The 21,407-nt window shown below is 42.9% G+C and overlaps 2 protein-coding genes across 5 annotated transcripts in view; one reads left to right on the plus strand and one right to left on the minus strand.

Annotated features, from left to right (window-relative positions):
• Positions 1 to 21,407, minus strand: part of POLE2 (DNA polymerase epsilon 2, accessory subunit) — a 68,759-nt gene that overhangs the window by 13,471 nt on the left and 33,881 nt on the right. Inside the window, exons 1-7 of one of the 4 annotated variants that reach the window (XM_037503283.2) lie at positions 12,207 to 12,310; positions 6,443 to 6,543; positions 4,249 to 4,324; positions 2,840 to 2,917; positions 2,507 to 2,600; positions 1,190 to 1,264; positions 362 to 445 (exon numbers count right to left, since the gene is read on the minus strand). In XM_037503283.2, coding sequence (XP_037359180.1) covers positions 362 to 445; positions 1,190 to 1,264; positions 2,507 to 2,600; positions 2,840 to 2,917; positions 4,249 to 4,324; positions 6,443 to 6,543; positions 12,207 to 12,274 — 576 coding nt within the window. In that variant the 5' untranslated portion in view covers positions 12,275 to 12,310. Of the gene's footprint in view, positions 1 to 361; positions 446 to 1,189; positions 1,265 to 2,506; positions 2,601 to 2,839; positions 2,918 to 4,248; positions 4,325 to 6,442; positions 6,544 to 12,206; positions 12,311 to 14,159; positions 14,192 to 21,407 lie in introns of those variants that run through there. The other 3 variants (XM_037503284.2, XM_037503285.2, XM_054690246.1) reach the window with 3 other exon arrangements.
• Positions 14,793 to 21,407, plus strand: part of KLHDC1 (kelch domain containing 1) — a 34,059-nt gene continuing 27,444 nt past the window's right edge. Inside the window, exon 1 of the mRNA XM_037503286.1 lies at positions 14,793 to 14,967. The gene's annotated coding sequence lies outside the window, so the exon portion shown is untranslated. The remainder of the gene's footprint in view (positions 14,968 to 21,407) is intronic.

Here is a 21,407-nt window from a genome sequence, read left to right on the forward strand (position 1 = left end):
GACACTTGCTGGCTGCCAAAAAAGTGCCCCTCCAGGCATCTTCATATAAGAGAGTAAAGAGTATCTCCAATGGACCAGGAGGTGGTTTGCAACTTTTCTTGTTCAGAAAGTCAGTACTCTCAGATAAACCACAGGTCACTGGTGGAATAATCCCAGGCTATACAAACTACTTGTCTGTATAAGGTGTTCCTTCCTGATGTCAACTCAGGGAAAAGAATAGAGATGAAAAGGTGACTTAGGACTGAGGAAGGGGCCTTCAATGAAGAATATGTTCCTGTTCCTTTGGTAGAAATGCTATATGTACCCAACATTTCATCAATCGGAAGGGTGAAATAAAAGTTTGATGTTAAGTTTAACTTACCTCCTTTAACTGAGTTATCATTCCAAGAACAATCACATCTCCAATTTTGGTTGTACTGCCCAATAAGGTTTCTATTGTTTTAAGCTATAATAAAAAAAAAAATAATTCTTAGAGATTGAAACTAGCTTCTTTTTAGAAAATAAGCCTTTAAAAGTAAATTTTGAGTACATATTTTAGTGTTTACATCTACTTTCTGGTCAAAAATGAAATAAACTTAGAAATTATAATTTTGTTCTACACAAGCCTAAAATAGCAATTCTATCATGGCTTGGAAGAATTTTACAAAAAGAAACATTCTAAAAAAAATGTTGACCATGTCAATTCAAACCTAACCAGTGACTGATATTTCATACATATTATTTTATATAATGATAAGAACATTTATTGCTAAGTTTGTAGAACCCAGGGCATGGACCTTATCAACAGTGGACATGCACAGGTCAGTAAGCTAAATAAACAGTAAAATGAGTCAGTGGTTAGTTTTCATTTAAAATTCAATAAATTAGGGCCTCCCTGGTGTCCTAGGGTTAAGTCTCATCGCTATCACTGCTGCTGCCTGAGTTCAATCCCTGGCCAGGGAACTAAGTTACCACATATGGCACAGAAGACCTCTTTTGTCTCATCCACTGCTCCCCTTAGCAGTGTATTTCAGTAAATCTGCCTGTTCTGCTGCCTCTGGTGAATCCTCTCACTGACTACACCTCTGGCCTACACCCCAGCAACTCTATACTAAATAAGTAAATAATAAAAAGTTCAATTAATTAGAATTAGGCAATAAATTTTAACTTTATATAGTTACATCTTCAAATAATTAGGATAAGTTCTAACCTGGAATTTGTTTCCACTTTCATCAGGGTGAGAACCTATCACTGGAGGAGTAAATAATTCATGTCTGTGTGTCCGCTATAAAAAAGAAAGATTCATATGAATTACTAAAGCAGATATTTAAATGGAAGATATATTAGTACTCTGATTTAATACTTAGTCCTTAAACTAATGTTAATATTATATAGTCTCAACAACTTTGAAAATCCACATAATTTAATGTAAAGGTATCTAGAAATGTAATTTTGAAAATGAAAAAAAAATTTAAACAAAGACCTATTGTGTACCTGGCAGCAGCATAATGTGGGCTGAGGATATAACAAACCAAGTTGTCATCCTTGGAGCACAAGTGCTAGTGAGAAGTGTTACCAGGCCACAAATAATAAAGGACCCTGGGCAAAGGGACCATTCAATGAGATCCTAAATGGTAAATAAGACTTTGATGTAAGAAACAAAAGGAGGCTGGGTCTCCCTGGTGGCGCAGCAGGTTGAGGGCAGTGCTGCGAAGCTGTCCTCAGCCTCTGCAGTGCAGGTTAGATTCCCAGCCGGCAGGGAGACACCCACACGGCTCGGCAGACCTCTCCTACCTTGCCTGCTGCTCCCCTCAGCACTGCCCTTGGTCCTGTTCTGCTGCCCTCTCTGTGTCTGTGAATCCTCTCACCCTCCCGTGCCTCCGGTCTATACCTCAGCTCTTGTATAAATAAATAAGATCTTTGGGAAAAAAAAAAAAAAAAAAAAAAAAGACAACTGGATTTTGCTTTGGTTTAGAAACAAAAGGAGGCTGAAACAAGAAAAAGATAAAACGTGATAAAAAAGTGTTTAGGAAGTGAGATGCAGTTTAGTACAGCTGGAACATGAGCTGCACAAGACAGAATGTCAGACAAGGTAAGAGATTACTTGGGGTATCTATTTGGAGAACCATCCCTCCCCTACTACGGGACCACCTATTTAAGGAAGGTTAGTGTCCCACCCTCCTCTACAAAAAGGCAACCAATTCCTAGTTATTGCTAGTCTTTTAACAGTTGCAGGTCTAGCTTCATTCTGGGAAAAAGAAAAAAAATTGAGCAATTGGTTGAGTTTGGAGATTTTACAAGTTGAAGATAGAAGACCAAACTGCATTTTCACCATATTTTGCTGTCTTCCTTCTGTAAAGGGAAGAATGAGTATCAAGCTTGTGAAAAGTTGCATAAAGTTTACGATCACAATGCTCTACAAGAACGTTAGTGCCTACGGGGATTCATGAAATTCTGGGCTGGAGATTTTGATCTCAACAATGTCTTACCTGAGCTGAAACAATTTCTTTATTGTCTCTCAACTAACCTGGTGCAAAATGGTGTATCGTTCACGAAATAACTCTGCTTTATCTCGGGCTGTTCCAAATAAACTTGGTGCAGGGTGGTTGGTCATTGAAAGACTGGGGGAAAAAATGCCCACTTATGACTATCATAATAAGGAATGGCAGGGTAAAAACAAAACATACTATATTCTCTGAAAAAGAAATAGCACTTCTGCATTTCACAATATATGTAAATCTAACTACCTTGCTATATGTTTTGAACTTGGAGTATGTATACTGATTATTTCTCATTACAATTGGAATAAAATTTTTAATGCATATGTGAAATTAGCTTAAAATCAAGTTGGTATACTTACGGGAGAAATTTTTTTCTTTCTGAATTGTACACAAAGCGTGGAATATCAAAGGCTCCAATGATATTGAAAATATGTTCTCTGAAAAACATCCCACAAAAACACAAACTTGACTTACTAAAACACAAGTACTTTAGGTGAACATGAAAACTTGCATTATAATCTTATACACGCATACTATCCACAGGTCATGCATATAATTTCTTACAGTGCCATAATATGGGGGTAAAATTTTCCTTTCAAGAGATAAGAAGGCATTGCTAATAGTTGCAAACAAACAAAAAAATTAATCAAGTTAATTTCTAATTAAAAATGTCATTTGTTGAAAAGAATACTAATTAAAAGTGACATCTTAAAGAAATCTCTCCCCATATGTACTACTTTTGTGAATCACATTATTAAAGACTATGATTCATCTCCAATAATTTTTAAAACCCAAAATATTATGCAAAAGTGTCCCAGAAAAATATGTAAAATAGAAGAATCCCCAAGATTCTGGCTATATTCTTGATACTTACAGTGTTAGAGAAGGAAATCATTTACTTGCAGACATTATTAATAAAATAACCATGTTTAAAAGGTTTTAAAAAAATTCACAGCATTACTGCATAAATGTTTCAACTTAAAAAATTCCATAATTATCTCCCAAATTGTTTATCTCCCGAATTGCAAACAGTCAAAACAAGTTCATGCTACCTAGGAGGTAGCACTAAGTACAGAGTTACAGAGAAGCGGGGGGCTTGAAAACCTGGAATCCAGGCACAGCTCTACCAACTTTTGGTGGCTCAATCTTGACAAGTTATTAACTTGTAATGCCATTTCTTCACTACAAAAATGAGAGTCTTTTTTTTGCTGATATGATGACTGACATCTGTAGTTGCAAAGATTATTTACCCTTTAGTCCCCACTGGACCTCAATACTGGCTGAGTGTAGTATATAAACAGCTTGACAGAAACAATGGATAACTAATTCCTATTTTAGGATCAGAATCCTCATGTTTTGATACAAACATTTTGAATTCTATTGATAGCTGTAGGAGCATGTCACATATTCCAGTATTGCAAAAAATTATGCAAAGATAAAATTTAAATTCCTCAATTTCTCTGTCTGTCTCTCTCTCTCCCTCTCTCTTTTAGCAACTTTAATAAATTCTGACAGGGAAAAGAATAAAACTACTAACCAAAAATAAGTACAATGATTCCTTTCAATTATGCCCCAAATAGGAAAAAACCATTAAAGGTAAAACTGTCTCTTTATATTTTCCCAGATGTTTTTCCCCCAAGACCACTAATTATTAAGAAAATAACTTTTAAGAAAAATAAATTAAGAAGATACTTAGTAAGAAAATACTCTAAAATAAGCACTATATAACCCCTCCAGCAGGGGGCAGGGGATTGCTTCAGCCACATACATAGTTTCATCTACAGACTGACTGCATTCTTGGACTGCTGCTTCCACTACTGATCGTTCAATCATGTTTGATGACACTGAAAAGAGAATTTCAAAGTCAAATTTTAAGGAGGCATAAAAATTATTTCCACAGACAACATTTTTCTTAAAACATCTGTAAACACGAACCCTAAGATTCTCATTACATCGTTTTTAAGGAAATCAAAACAATGACAAAAGCATACCTTAAATAACCTTAATTTTCCACATTCAAATTACATTTGCAGTATCTTCCTACATAGCTAAATGCCTTACTTTTCTAAATACTGTATAGTAGCACACATTCAGGTTTACAAACATGCCTGTAAGGCCGTAAGTTTAATGTTATAATAATATAACATCTTATCACATGTGCTATGTTTCAACAGGTATGATGGTAACAATAACAACTACCACTTAATGAGCCCTTAGTCCATATGGGGCATCATGCTCAATACTTAGGAAGCATTATTCCATTAGATAGATGTCCTTGAAAATTGATGTTAATATGACTATGTCTTGGGGCTTCCCTGGTGGCACAGGTGGTTGAGCTCAGCGCTGTGAAGCTGTCCGCAGTCTCTGCAACGCTGGTTTGATCCTGGCTGGCTGGCCGGCCGGCCTGGAAGATACCCACATGGCACGGAAGACCTCTCCTATCTCACCCACTGCTCCCCTCAGCAGTGTATTTCAGACAGTCTGCCTGTTCTGTACCCCGTTCTGTCTCTGGTGAATCCTTGCACCTCTGGCCTGTACCCCAGTTCTTGTATGCACGAATAAATAAATCTTTAAAAAAAATGACTATGTCTCATAGATGGCCTTGTACAACTCTGAGAGGTTGAGTAACCTGCCAAAGAACACAGTCACAAGGGGCAGAGGGCAACACAAACCCAAATCTGATTCCCTTGCCATTCAGGTATCTTCTCAGACAAAATACCACATGCCATCGTAAATGAATATATACTAAGTTTTAAAATATAATGATTTCCTAAATTTTCTACTATAGAGGAATTTTATTTTATTTTTTTTTTAAAGATTTATTTATTTATACAAGCACTGGGTACAGTCAGAAGCACGGGAGGGTGAGAGAATTCACCAGAGCCAGAGCGGGCAGCAGAGCAGGCAGAAGGACCAAAGTACACTGCTGAGGGGAGCAGCAGGCGGCAGGAGCGGCCTGCGCGCCATGTGGGACCCTCCTCCAGTGGCCGGGGAGCAGCCGGGGATGGAACCGGCGCTGCAGAGGCTGCGGGCAGCTTCGCAACCCAGTGCTCAACCGCTGCGCCACCGGGGAGGCCCAACTATAGAGGAATTTTTAAGGTGCAAGGGGTTAAGTGTCGGCACTACGAAGCTGTCCACAGCCACTGCAGCTTGAGTTGGATCCCAGGCCAGGGAGGTGACCCACATGGCACAGCAGACCTCTCCTGTCTCCCACAGCTCCCCTCAGCAGTGCATGTCAGTCAATCTGCCTGTTCTGCTCCCCACTCTGTCTCTGGTGAATCCTCTCATCCCCCGCACCGCTGGCCTGTACCCCTGTTCTTATAGGCATAGATAAATAAATCTTAAAAAAAAAAAGGCAAAGGCATATTTAAAATTCTGCCATTTTAAGTGAAAATGAGGTATTACAGCAATGTCTCCTCTTTCACAGAATATGTTTCTTCCTGTTAAACTGAAGAAACTGATACCTATACAACACAGGAGGGCAAGCCACACCCACCTGTATCCTTCAGTGCTCTAAAACACTGGACATTTCTTTCCAGGAGAGATGCATTTTTCCTTTGTTGGCCAAGCATTTGATAAAAGGTTAAGAATTTAACTAAAACATCCCTCAGGAAAGACTAAAGCAAGAAGGGGAAGTCAGCCCTGCTCACTTACTCTTTTCCCCACATAACATTTAGGAGTGCCTAATATAAGTGAAAATAATAGGCATATAGAGAGACCTAAAAGTGACCATAAGGAATCGGAGGGAAATCCACCAGGGGGAAGAACTGTGAAAATTTCTGGGTGATGTGCTGAGGTTTAAAGTGACGTTGATATTACCCCTCAGGATGAAGTGCTGCTATGGGTATGTTCAGAGCATTAGGACATCCAGATACTGACTCCTCACCTGCTACTTAGGTCTATAAACCTAAAGATGTAGAACTATATAAACAATTTCAGAGCTATCAGAAAATGGTCCTTACAGGGTTGCTTTTCAACTGCATCGATGATCTTTTCCAGTGCATCTTCAAGCTCTATTTCACTGACGGACTGAAGAGCTTCTGTGAGGTACTTAATAGCTTCACTAAGAGAGGGAAAGGAAAGAGGTAGGTTATTGGTAATTAAGGCTAAAGTTTTTTTTTTTTTAAAGATTTATTTTATTTATTTGTTTATTTATTTATACAAGCACTGGATACAGTCAGAAGCGCAGGAGGGTGAGAGAATTCACCAGAGCCAGAGCGGGTAGCAGAGCAGGCAGAAGGACCGAAGTACACTGCTGAGGGGAGCAGCGGGCGGCAGGAGAGGTCTGCGCGCCATGTGGGACCCTCCTCTGATGGCCGGGGAGCAGCCGGGGATCGAACCGGCGCCGCAGAGGCCCGGGCAGCTTCGCAACCCAGCGCTCAACCGCTGTGCCACCGGGGAGGCCCAAGGCTAAAGTTTTTATGCCTGATACTGGCAAGCACTCATCAATTTGGCTTGGAAATAAAGATCCTCTCACCCCTCCCTGCAAATAAAACTTATCTACCCTGTGCTTTCTGAACAAATTCTTCCATCTCCTGCCAACATAATCATCCTTAAATACCTAATTCACGGACCTCCCCGGTGGCGCAGCGGTTGAGCGCTTGGTTGCAAAGCTGCCCGCAGCCTCTGCAGCGCCAGTTCCATCCCCGGCTGCTCCCCGGCCACCGGAGGAGGGTCCCACATGGCACGCAGACCTCTCCCGCGGCCTGTTGCTCCCCTCAGCAGTGTACTTTGGTCCTTCTGCCTGCGCTGCTCCCCGCTCTGGCTCTGGTGAATTCTCTCACCCTCCCGTGCTTCTGACTGTACCCAGTGCATGTATAAATAAATCAATATTTAAAAAAAAAATACCTAATTCACAACCTTCTAAGCCTCCCAACCTGCTAGACCAGACCTACCTGTTGTTGTCTCCTCTTCCTTCTGAAATTGCAAAAAATCTCACTTTTGTATATCTCAAATCTGATACGTCACACTAGCCTTGTACAATTTATTACCTTAATTTAAGGGACTCCGATATGCTTCAATGTCCTGACATAACAGATACACAAATATGCATTTGTTAATTTGATAATGGATTCGCTTCAAGTAAATTTCAGTAATTTTATCAATTCTCAATTGTAAAATTTTAAAAATTAGGTTAGAAAAAACTTTGACATTTGAGGGCCTCCCTGGTGGTGCAAGGGGTTAAGACGCAACCTATGAAGCTGTCTGTAGCCACTGAAGCACGAGTTCAACCCCCGGCCAGGGAGCAACCCACATGGCATAGCAGACCTCTCCTGACTCGCCCACTGCTCCCCTCAGCATTGTGTTTCAGTAAGTCTGTCCTTTCTATTCCCCATTGTGTCTCTGATAAATCCTCTCACCCCCCCACACTTATGGCCTGTACCCCAGTTCTTGTATGCATAAATAAATCTTAAAAAAAAAAAAAACTTTTGATATTTGAATATAGGCATAGAAGCAACACTCATTATTGAAATTCCATGAAACTCCCCTGCCTCCTAAAAACTCAATAAAGCTGAAATTTTTTTAATTACATGAATTCCTTGTTTTAAATACCAATAGTGATCAGAATGAATGTTAACTACATGCCATTCTGTAGTTGTAACGCACATTACACTTTAGTCACTATATTTTTATTATAGTCATCACACTAATATCGTGTGTATTCATTGTTGCTGTTTCCTGTGCGTGTGTGTAGTGGCAGGAATGGGCACAGTGCAGGTTCTCTATGATCGGAGCAGACGGGGCAAAGGAGGAGTCCGGGAGCCCTCAGTGGCTTTTGCAGGCTTTTATTGGGCTTTACCAGATACACAGCAGGCAGGGGTGTTGGGGGGCCAGGACAGGCCTCCCAGGCTGACAGGCCTCCCAGCCCCCAGCAAGTCTTCACTCTATCTGGGCTCTCCGGTGTTGGCTTATGGTTCTGCTTCTCTGTCTCCCATTCTTTCTTCTGCTGGCATCCCCGTGACACCACCCTTATAAGCCCAGTCTTAGCTCAGGTGTACCCACTTACGCATGCCCACAACCTACTCCAGGTGCCCGCCATCAGGCATGCATTCAGGACCGCAGGGATCCATCATCAATCCTAATGGCGGGAAGGCAGAAAAGCTTGATGTTTTTTCACTTACCCTACACCACCCCCTCAGGGTTTTCTGCCATATAGTCTATATCAGTATATATACAAGTCATATATACACGTTTCTCTTGGCAACATGAACACTGCAGCCATGGCCCACAAAAGTAAATAGAATAATACATCACAATATAACAAAATACAACAGAACACAAATAAGTTCAGGCAGGGCACCACCTAGTGGCAAAAGACAAGATTATTGGCACCAGCAGATGATCCACCACTTCTGCTGCCAAAGGCACTGCTCATGCAAGGGAGGGGAACCATTCAAGGCAGATGGCATCTGCAGTCACACACCAGGAGCTCCAGGAGCTGTCAGGCTTCCTGGCCTTCTCAGGCTGTAGAGTAAGCCACAAGCCACACACCACATCCACCCCCAGGATGCACTCACTCTTGGATTGACGATTCTGCATGTACTCTTTGGGGGTCATCGCCCAATCCTCAGGGTTTCTGTCTGCGGTCACTCCAACACTCGGCTTTCATAACCACCAATGTGACACGCAGACCCCTGCGCTCAGGCCAACCCATTGCACAAGCACATGGGTCGGGGATTCGTGGATACAAGCTCCATATGTGGTCTCTCTTGGGTCCCCTCTTTGGCTGTGGACTCCATCACAAGCCACGTTCCCCACCCGTCCCCCAAGGATGGGCTCCTCAGATCCTCACCCTTACTCAACAATGAGCAGGGCATCACCCACAGGTGATTTGAAGAGACTCACTGGCGTTCTTCAGCATACTCAGGCTGCTTAACATCCACTCAGGGCTTCTCAATCTTAGCACCAGCTTTTGCTTTTCTAAGTTGGCTTTTTCTCTGCCCGGCTGCAGAGAACTTGGCGTGGGCTTCCTCCCTCAGCCAACTGTGGGCTATTCTACCAAAGCCCAATGGCCATGCCTTGATTTTTATCTCGGGGTTTACAAACGATACCATCCACCCCCAGGGTCCCAAAAACATAACTTGCCAAGGTTCCTCCGCCTTCTGGTGGGAATGTCAGTCCCTCAGTTTCTCTGCATCAGAACTGGCGAGCTCCGAATCGTGGTCCTTTCTTCCCCGACGATTCTGCTCCTTAGGGGTCGTTGGCTGGTCCTCTCGGGCTTCTCCTCCTTCGAGATCCCATCCAGCAGCTCCCAGACCTTGTCTATCTCCTGTGCTGCCACGACATCTCCAGCAATGTCACAGGCTCTCGGGCTGCTACTCCTCAGTCCCTCCTGAGGTCTTCGGAGGGCTCCATGCCTGTCTGCATGGATCATCCTGCCGACTATGTCAAATGTAGTGGCAGGAATGGGCACGGTGCAGGTTCTCTATGATCTGAGCAGACGGGGCAAAGGAGGAGTCCTGGAGCCCTCAGTGGCTTTTGCAGGCTTTTAATGGGATTTACCAGATACACAGCAGGCAGGGGTGCTGGGGGGCCGGGAGGCTGGCAGGCCTCCCAGCCCCCAGCAAGTCTTCACTCTATCTGGGCTCTCCAGCAGTTTCTGGTGGCCTGCTTCTCTGCTCTCCCATTCTTTCTTCTGCTGGCGTCCCCGTGACACCACCCTTATAAGCCCAGTCTTACTCAGGTGTACCCACTTAAGCATGCCTACACCCTACTCCAGGTGCCCGCCATCAGGCATGCATTCAGGACCGCAGGGATCCATCATCAATCCTAATGGCGGGAGGGCAGAAAAGCGTGATATTTTTTCACTTATCCTACAGGGTGACAACATCTTTCCAATTTATTATAGATGATGTTCCTTGAGAATTAGAACTATGTAATCGCTTCACACAGGGCCAAAGCACCTTATAGTTCATTCACAAATATGGAGACCTTAAAATCACAAACATGTGGGTGAATCATGGGGCAGTTTTTAAGACAGACTAAAATCTATACAGGATCTGGCCTATGCCACATCTCAAGCTCATCCAGCACTACTGGTGCTCTCCTGCCTCAGGGTCTTTATATGGTCATTTCTCCCTACACTTCTCTTCACATAGTCAAGTCCTGCTTTAACACTCAGCTCAAACCACTTCAATAAATGCTTCCTTGATATACACCTGGCTATATACTCTCATAGCACTTCTTTCCCAAAATACTTTCCATAATTGGAATTAAGTAATTATGAATTATTTCATATTCATGGTGGACAGGCTCCTCAAGAAGCCCCTAAAAATCCATGCTTCCCGGATTGCACAAATCCGTGTGCAATTTCCTCCCTTTGAGTATGGGTTGGACCTAGTGACTTGCTTCTAAACCATAGACTGTAACAAAAGTGATGAATATTTTAACTTTTATTATAATTTTTTAAATAAAATGTAAAAAGCAACTAGAAGTCACTTCCTTGATTAACCCAATCAAGGTTGTACTTTACTTGTACTTTACTCTCTTGACTCTCTTGCTGGCTTTGATGGAGCAAGCCACAACGCTGGGAACTGGGGTAGCCTTCTGCCAAAAGCCGGCAGGGCCTGACACTCACAGTCCAACAATCCAGGAAGAACTGAATCCTGCTAATCACTAAACAAGCCTGGAAGGAATCCTGCCCAGTTGACATTTGTGATGACCCCATCTTCAACTGCAGCCTGCCAGAGACTCTGAAACTGAGGACTCAACAATGCCTACCTGAATTCTTGACCCAATGGAAAATGTGAGACAATGTGCGCTGTTATAAATCCCCACCTTTTGGGGTGATTTGCTATGCAGCAATAAATAACAAATACGCTATCTGCCCCCAAGATCCACAGTATCTTACTTTCTCTTGTAATCCCTTGCTCCAACACATTACTTTGCAGCTAACAGATTTCAGTGTATTTCTGACTGAATTAGTCAATGACAATTTGATATCATCACTAACCCAAGAGCAAAGTTGTATGTAAGTCCCATAAAATTCATCATACCAAAATAAAACAAAAACTCTCCCTACCCTGACAAGCAATCAAAACCTGATACAGAAAAAGCATATACCATCCAGTTGGTATTTAAATATGTGAAAAACATTGTATTTTACACAAAAATAAGAAAATAGATTTAACGAGAAACGGCTTGGAAAAATTCATTCTATAGGTCTAGAAAACATAGATATTGTGAAGAACCTATTAAAGAAATTTTTAAAGAAATCTCAGTTAGGGAACAAAAAAAAAAGGTCCAGGAGATTTACGAACATGCTCCAAAGGTACCCTCTTTTTAATATCCAGTAATTCTCTCTCAAGACTAATACCTGTTCCAAAATTGGGGAAGGTTAGAAGGGCTCACAATTTCTACAGAGTTGACAACTACTGACAGGCCGGTGGGTTTTCCCAGGACTCTCCTTCGAGCTGTTAAGATTCTATTTTTACGCAGGCAGCCCCTTCGGGCGGCCGAGGGGTGCTAACAAACCGCTGCTGCGAGAGAGGTCTCTACTTCTCCGGTTCAATGTGGCCCATGCAGGCCCAGGAGAGCCTGGTCCGGCCGGGAGAAACATTTCCACTCCGCAGCCTGAAGACCACGACAGGTGGTCTTCGCTTCTCGCAACTTTTTAAGGGCCGGTGTCGTTAACAGCAACCCCCCTCCGAGTGCTTCGTGGTATCCTGAGCAGCTGCCTGGCTGCTCCTGCCCTCTCGCCCGGTGACGCCGCTCCGGCGGACTCACCTCCGCAGCAGCAAACCTCGCAGCTTGAAGGCTGAGACCACCCGCGCCCGCATCCGCTCCGGCGCCATGTTCGCTTTTTGGCGCCACGACTTTGGCCCCGCCCCTTCCCGGGAGCGCCCCGCCCCTTCCCGGAAGTGCCCAGCCGGGGCCAGGTAGCAACTGAGCGGAGACCCTTTTCCGCTGCGATCTTCGTAAAGGGTTCCTGATCCTTAGCTGCCTGCGGCCAAGAACCACTTAGTCTGGAGCAGGAGACGACCCTGCACACTTGCAAGGCAAAACCGTAAAATACATTGCTATTTTTGCCTTGCTCTCTCGGGCCACCTGCAGTTGGGGACGCCAGGTGCCCTCTGGAAGCTCAATGGAAAGGGTCAAGTATTAAGATAACAAAGCCTCCTGCGAACAGCCGCCACCAACTTACCATCTACATGTCAGTTGTGTGTGGGCCAGTTCAGAAGCACATTTTTCAGCCCTAGAGAAGTTTTATGATGATTACAGACCCTCACCAATATCTGGACTCTAAACTCATGAGGGACCAAAGACTTGCTCATACAATCAGCTATTCCCAACCTACAGAAATTGTGATATTTATTTATTTATTTATTTCCAAAGCAATTCAGGAATCTAGAATATGGGTTGGAAATTAAATTATAATAAATAATAATTACTACTTAGGTGTGATGATATTGTGGTTGTGTATGTGAACATCCCTATCTTTAGGAAATGAGCAAATTGAACATTATTCCCACTTTTAGGACATGCAATCTAAAGTGTAACTTTAAAATAATTCAGCAAGAAAAATAGAGACCAAACAAATATAAAGCTATTGTAGCAATATTAATAACTACTAAACTGAAACCGAAGCTACACAGGTATTCCTTGAACTATTTTTTCAACTTTATGTTTTTTTATTTTATATATTAAGAAATTGGAGCTAAAATAATTTATCCCAAATTTCCAGCTTCCTCTTACAATCTGATAATGATTATTTTCTCCCGTAAATTTTTAATTTCTTTCCCTGTGGTTCCTTCATCTGGCTAGCTCATTGTCTTAATTCTTAAATGAACAATTATGTTGATGGCTCTCTTGAATTCCTTCTCATAAATCCTCCCACCCCAAATCTTTCTATTGACATAGATTCATTTTGTATATCTTAAACTTCATATAAATGGAATCACTTAGCAGGTATTCATTTGTGTGTATGATTTCTCCCCACCCCCTACAAATACACACTTGATGAAAAATAATTGACAAATGAAATTTATATATTTAAGGTGCATAATGTGATTGATGCATAAACCGTGAAAATGATTGCCACAATCAAGCTAATTGACATCCTCACACAGTTACCAGTTTTTATGTATGTAGTGGTGGTAACGCTCAGTAACTGTTAATAAGGGGTTCAGGGACCTGCCTATCACCACGTTTTGGGTTGGAACAAAAAGTAAATTCTCATGGCAACCTTTAGTTTTTTGAGCAAGGCACTCTAAGAAGGAATGGAGCCATTCTAGGAATGTGGCCTTAGGCTGCTAGAAACCATGCCACTGTCAGTTAAAGTCTCTTAGTTTATGTATGTTGGCAAGAGAGGGTGGTGGAGGGCCTCCAGTTTTCTCAGGCCACAGTTGAGGCCTCGTTGAGACTATGACTCAGAAGAACCTGACTAGAGTTTGGTCAAGAAGAGAACCTTTGGGGCCTCCCTGGTGGCACAAGGGGTTAAGATGCAACCTATGAGGCTGTCCACAGCCTCTGCAGCACGAGTTCCATGCCCTGGCTTGTTGGGGAGCAACCCACATGGTGCAGCAGACCTCTCCTGACTACCCCCCCGCAGTGTATTTCTGTTCTCCACTCTGTCTCTGTTGAATCCTCTCACCCCCCACACCTCTGGCCTGTACCCCAGCTCTTGTATGCATAAATAAATAAATATTAAAAAAGAAAAAAGAAGAGACCCTTTGTTACCTTTCCACTGGAAATCTCCCCTTAGTCCTCACTCAGAACCTTATGCTGGTTTTTTACCTTCTTTCCCTCCAAGATTGTTCCTGAGGAATGATAAATTCTTCCTATTCTTTACAACAACTCAGGCTACCAAATACCTTTCCCAGACTTCCAACCTTGACTCTAAGAGCATCTTTCTTTGTCCAAATCCGCCGTCGCTTCCACTCTTACCGCCTTCAATTCCCGGTGCGGGGCTCTTGGCCTGCCTCACTGAGGCCTGCCCCCCACTCTCTACTTGCGTGGACAATCGTTTTGCCAGGGTATGACTGGGAAAGGCAAACGCTCACTAAGAACCAACTGACCGATACCTGCGATTCATGCTACAACCACCACCCACCCCGTGGGCCAGAGCCCGTTTATCAGGTCCATGAGGTGCAGAGTTGGGCCGCACACTCAGAACCATCAACCCCAAGCCAGAAGCAGCCCGCGGGTGGAGCGCTCAGGGCGCGGCCCAGCCGCCGCCTCGGCCCCTCGGCTCGGAGCCCGGCCACCCCGCAGGCCGCGCCAGGGCCGGGCCTCCCGGGCGGGCCGCGGAACGGCGCAGACGCGCCGGGGCCGTCCTCCCACCAATCTCGACCCTTGACGCGCTCCGTTCGTGCGTGGAGGCGCGGGCGGGGGCCGGGCCGCTCGGCGGGCAGGGCTGCGGCAGCCGAGCGGCGGGCCCGGCGCCGGCGCGGATGGCGGACTCGCAGCTGTTCTGCGTGGCCGAGGAGCGCAGCGGCCACTGCGCCGTGGTGGACGGAAACTTCCTCTACGTGTGGGGGGCTACGTGGTAAGGGGAAGAGGCGGGACGGGGAGGACTCGCGCCGGGAGCTCGCCCGGGCCCTGGGCCAGAGCGGACGACGAGCGCCCGCCCACACCCGGCCCGAGCGGGGGCCGGTCCGCGGCCCGGGGCGCCCCGCGCTGCCCGCGCCCCGCCCGCCCCGCCGCCGCCCGCCGCCCGCCGGCCGCGCTGCCAGCGGCGCCCGGGCAGGTCGCCGCCCCGCGGTCGCGGCCACCCTGAGCGCCTTCAGTTCCGGGTGCGGGGCTCCTTGCAGGCTCGGCGCCCACCCCGGCTCCCCGCGGCTGGCCTGTGGCCCTGGCTGCACGGGCGCAGGGTCAGTTACTGCGCGGTTGAGTGTCAGCTTGAAATGCTTGTGCAGACCGAGGACGCCGTGCTGTTGTCTGGTACACAATTCTTCACACCCTCGGTGGGGTTCAATTCAGTATCGAAGTCACTGAAGTGTTTTAGTACACCGAAGCAATTTTTCGTGGCGTTTCTTGGCCCATGAGTCATTGTGATTTTTTTTTCTATTTAATATGAGTCTTAAAATGGACTCATTAGCAAGGATATACTAAAGAGTTTATGCTTAAAAATTTTTATCACAGTGGTGGTTTGAATGGGAGCATTTGTGTGATTTTTTTAATAATCATAGGATTATAGAATCCTGGGTTCTAAACATGGAAAATATTTTAGGAATATATACCAACCCCCTTAGTTACAGATGATTTAAAAAAAAAAGCCATTTGGAAGTTCTACAGGAAATAGAACTACATCTTCTGACTGTCTCGATACTCTCGTGTGCAGATGTAACATGACTGAATCACTGAAATAAAGTTCCTGTTATCTATGTTAAATGACTCTCACATCCAAATTGGTTTTTGTTGTTTTGTTTGTGTGTTTATTTTTAATATGGTGCAGTATCAGGATGGGAAAATTAGAACTAACTTTTGAGTGTCTGTTATGCCTGGCATGTGCTAGGAATTCGCATATCCCTAATCTTATATAATCCTTGTCATGCTTTATAAGGTAAATAAGATCTCATTTTATTTTTTTAAAGATTTATTTAATCGCTTCTCGGCTTTTTGGCTAAGATCAAGTGTAAAGATTTATTTATTTATGCATACAACAGCTAGGGTACAGGACAGAGATGCCGGGGATGAGAGGATTCACCGGAGACAGAGTGGGGAACAGAACAGGCAGACTGACTGAAAGACACTGCTGAGAGGAGCAGCGGGCCAGACAGGAGAGGTCTGCTGCACCACGTGGGTTTCTCCCTGGCCGGCTTGGGATTGAACGAGTGCTGCGGATTGCTTCATAGTGGGGTGCTTAACCCCTTGGGCCACCAGGGAGCCCAAGACCTCATTTTAAAACTGATGATGAGTCAATGAGTGTAAATAACTTTAATGGCAGTTTGACCTCCAGAGCAGCACATTCTATCTTGGATCTATCGGATTTCCAAAGGTGTAGCTTATGATAAAGGAACATGGATTGGTTGGATGTTTTCTTATTGTCTAGTATTACCACCATTTGTTTTTGAGGAAAAAGTAATCTAGATAGAATGATGACTTTGTGCAGAAGAGATATTTTGACTGATGGTAAGCACTGCCTCTTTACGATATAGTGGTGTCAAACTCCATTTGCTGTATTTATCCTTAATACTGTAAAAGTTAAAAAGTTTCACTTAAAATAGTAATTTGTAGTAACCCATATCTGCTGACAGTATAGATTCTTTCGGATCCATAAATGAAATGTCTGAGTTTTGACACCTTGGAATCTTGAAAGGTGTGTAATTGATGAGATTCCTGACTTTTGTAGTAGTGAATGAATAGAAATACTTCTTTCTCTACTATGTATGGATTCAGAGGTGAATGGTTCCAAGAACCACCCTGGAAAGTACCACACAGATTTAGGTTTAATCTACATTTTAAATTTCAGGGGTTATGAACAGTTAAAATGTGCCTAAGGTATAAGTGGCAGGAAAGGGGGAGTAGAGGACAATAAAGAAGAATCCTTCCAGCAATCATTTTATTCAGGTCCTTCTAAACAGAAGATAGCTAACACGCCTTGGAATCTGGAGCTAATCCAATAGCCAGAGGTTAATGTGATCAGATGATTCCAGGTAATATATTATAAACACAATTTTCTTCATTAACAAAAACTCAAAATGTATGTTTAACTAATGAACATGTCTTGTGCCCTAAAATTTGAATTTCTACCAATATTCCTATCTAAATATTACTCTATTGTATGAATTCTAAAGGATATTCTATGTGAAAACAGCCGTCCCTAAAAGTAAATGGTAAATTCTAATAGGTACCAGAATATTCTTTTTTGTTCTTTGTTCTACATAGGCTGTATACATTTACTGAAATTCATACCTTAATGCTGCTACTAGGAACATTTAAACATGAGTTTTCCCAAATTTTGGAGGAAAAGCCCAGTCAGTGTCTTAGCATATTTGTAGATGATACGCTTTCTTCTTATGACTTATTATATAAACAATTTCATTTCCATCATACAACTGATGCAAATAATTTTGCCCTGAACATTTTCTTGCAGAAAATGTCTGCTTAAGTACCTATTTCTGTCATGGATAAATACTTGAAAAAGGATTAATTTAGAAAATTTAATTTGAAAAGAATGAACATGGGAGGCTTATAGTGCCAGATGTTAAAACATTTTATGATACTGTAATAATGAAATCAATACTCATTTAACGAGGATTTGAGATAGCGTGTTAGAATGGAATGGAAAAAAAATTAAAGAGATGTATAAGACTACACTGTATTTAAAAGGTAGCATTTCCATTGTGGAAAAACAACTGCATATTCAATAAGTGGTTCTGGAATAGTTGGAAGAAAATTATATGGGGGCTTTAGGGCTGAAGAGTTAAATATAGAAAAATTAAGCTATATAATATCAGAAAAAATTACATGGCTAGTAAATTTTGAGCTAATTCAGTTTGAGAAAAACTGAATTAAGAAAAGCTATCAAGGAAAAAAATTGAAAGGTCAAGCTAAGAAAAAAATTTTGACTTGTGATTTTCAAACACCATAAAATAAGAAGTCAAATGACAAACCAAGGAAAGTATTTGCAACATAAATGATAGGCAAAGGTCTTGTAAGCAGAAATAAAAATATCGAGGGCCTCCCCTGGTGGCGCAGCGGTTGAGTGCTGGACTACGAAGCTGCCTGCAGCCTCTGGAGCGCCGGTTCGATCCCTGGTCGCTGGTGAGGGTCCCACATGGTTCGCAGACCTCTCCTGCCGCGTCCGCTGCTCCCCTCAGCAGTGTGTTTCATCAAGTCTGCCAGTTCTGTTCCCCGCGCTGGCTCTGGTGAATTCTCTCACCCTCCCGTGCTTCTCACTGTACCCAGTGTTTGTATAAATAAATAAATCTTCAAAAAAAAAAGAATTAAAAAAATAAAAATATCGATATTGAAACTGAGTGATAATGCACAAGGAATTTATGAAAGAAATACAAATGCAATATAAATTAAAGAAACCCAGATGAAAATAACATTAAGTTTTTTCTTTCCCGCTTTGCAAAGATTAAGCATTTTTAAGAAGAGCGTGAGGGAATGAATTACTCATACACTAGTAATGGAATTACAAGTTTGTGTAACCTTTTTTGAGGAGAAATTCAGCAATTTTCATTAAAAGCCTTTAGGACGTATGCTTGTTAACCTAACAGTTCCACTTCATATCTTCATAGCTGTCACTTAGGCCATCTGTCTCACACAGAAGCCATCTCTGCCATTCTTTTCAGATGCCCAGAATTTGATCCTACTTCCTCTGTCTGTAGTATCCCCAACTGAGTAACACTTGCTGGGGTATTTATTTTAGTTGTCTGACTACCTCCTTCCTAACCTCATAGATTAGACTTCTACATAATAGAGATTTTGTTTCCTTTTGTACCCCCAATGTTTAGAACTGGGATCAGCTCATAGTAAGTGACCCAATAAAAATCTGAGTGCAGGTTCCAATCTCCTTTGCAGCTGGTTTGTGGACAAATGGCCTGGACTCTGTCAGTTAGATGAATTGGACTTGGGAACAAAGATGTAAAAATCGGGACCTGATGAGGATTCTTAGCATTAGAATGTGTAGAACCGGGGCACAGGCTAGATGCGCGGGAGAGTGAGAGGATTCACCATAGACAGAGCGGGGAACAGAACAGGCAGGCTGACTGAAATACACTGCTGAGGGGAGCAGCAGGCGCAAAAGGAGAGGTCCGCCATGCCATGTGGGACCCTCACCAGTTGCCAGGATCGAACCGGCGTTGCAGAGGCTGCAGACAGCTTCACAGTGCTGTGCTCAACCGCCTGTGCCACCAGGGGAGGCCCTTTAAATCATTTTTTTTAATCTTAATATTTTGGTTGGTATAGGATAGGGACACAAGTTCATGATATTTTCGGCCTGAAGATCATCTTGCCCTTCTGTCATGTTTAATAGTTCCACCTTTCCCTACCAACATGACAACAATGTGTCAAATTTTCGTGTATATGTAATCCATTTCAAGGTTTGTCATTCTATTCTTGTGACAAAAATCACATTATCTAAATTAAAGCTCTGTTAGAAGTAAAAGTTCCATCCCGACTTGATCTTGTTTTTGTTACTCAGGAATATTTTGGTTATTTAGAGCCTATGTTCTTTTGTATATGTTTTCTTATAGGAAATATTTAACACATAAATTTTTCATTATAGAATATTTAATACATAATTTGTCATTTTAACCTAAGTTTAGTGTACAATTCATTGACATTACTTACATTCACAGTGTGTGGTGTTACCACTATGTAATTCTAAAACTCATTACTCCAACCAGAAGCTCAGTTTCCCCTATGAAATAAACCCCCTCCCTCCTTCAATCCCTGGTAACTTGTAATCCCCTTTCTATCTTTATGAATTTGCCTTTTTTAAAGATATTTCATATACATGGAATCATACAATATTTGTCTTTTTGTATCTGGCTTATTTTATGTAGCATGTTTTAAAGCTTTATCCATGTTGTCCTGTGTATCAGAACTCATTCCTTTCTAATGCTGAGTAGTACCACATGGGCTGCATACACCAATCTTGTTCATGCTGCCAATAGTCCACGGGACAATGGGTCGTTGCCACCAGTTTTATCTACTGTGAATAATGCTGCTGTGAAGATTGGGGCACAAGTACCTGAGTACTTGTTTTCAATTCTTTTGGTACCTAGGAGTGAAACTGCTGGATCATGTAGTTATTCTACAATTAGTTTTTTGCTTTAAGATTGATTTATTTATGCATATAAGAGCTGGAGTACAGGCCAGAGATGGGGGTGGGATGAGAGGATTAACCAGAGACAGAGTGGGGAACAGAACAGGCAGATCGACTGAAATACACTGCTAAGGGAAGCAGCGGGCGAGTCAGGAGAGGTCTGCTGCGTCATGTGGGTGGCTCCCTGGCTGGGGATCAAACTCATGCTGCAGTGGCTGCAGATAGCTTCATAGGTTGCGTCTTAACCCCTTTTGCCACCAGGGAGTCCCTCTGGGAGAGAGTTTCAAGAAGAGACATGAGTATAGATGAAAATCCTTATTGCAGCATGGTGAAGGCCCTACAGTAGAGGTTAAGGAGCTGAAAAGAGACTGAAGCACAATGAGCAAAAGGCAAGATGAAATCTGGAGAGGCAGCAGGTACCATGTATTACAAATCAGAAAGATTTTAGACTAACCTATGAGCAGTATGGAACCACTGAGGGGACTTAAGTAGAATAGTGACAGAATCCACTTTCATAATACTTCTGTGGTAAAGGTTTCCACACAAGGCTTCAGTTTCCACACTGAAGCGGGATGCCACTAAACCTTAAAATTATGCAATTAATTCCTTTATTCTTGTCTGTTTACTTAGCCATCTGATATGACTTCCTCAGTCAGACATGAGCAGATGTTTCCTTGGAATTAATAGAAAATAGTTTTCTATTTAGACTGGTGGTGCTGCAAGGAAGAGACTTGCCTGATAGTCAACATATTTTAGATTTCTAACTTTGCCATAAGAAAGTTAGCAAAATCTATATGTCATGTTAATAAGTTATTATATACAGTATTACAAATTCTTAAACTTGTTTAAAACTTTTAAAAAATACTTATAATAGAGTCCAAGAAATGACAGATGTATATAAGCTGTTTTAAGCCCTATATATTTTTAGAGGCATGTTTTTTTTTTTTTGTTTGTTTGTTTGTTTGTTTTTGTTTTTATCCATGCACTGGGTACAGTCAGAAGCGCGGGAGGGTGAGAGAATTCACCAGAGCCAGAGCAGGGAGCAGAGCAGGCAGAAGGACCGAAATACACTGCTGAGGGGAGCAGCGGGCGGCAGGAGAGGTCTGCACGCCATGTGGGACCCTCCTCCGGTGGCCGGGGAGCAGCCGGGGATCGAACTGGCGCAGCAGAGGCTGCGGGCAGCTTCTCAACCCAGCGCTCAACCG

This window comes from Talpa occidentalis, unplaced genomic scaffold (assembly GCF_014898055.3).
Source record: "Talpa occidentalis isolate TD23 unplaced genomic scaffold, MPIMG_talOcc4v2.1 talOcc4.11, whole genome shotgun sequence".
Lineage (NCBI taxonomy): Eukaryota > Metazoa > Chordata > Mammalia > Eulipotyphla > Talpidae > Talpa > Talpa occidentalis.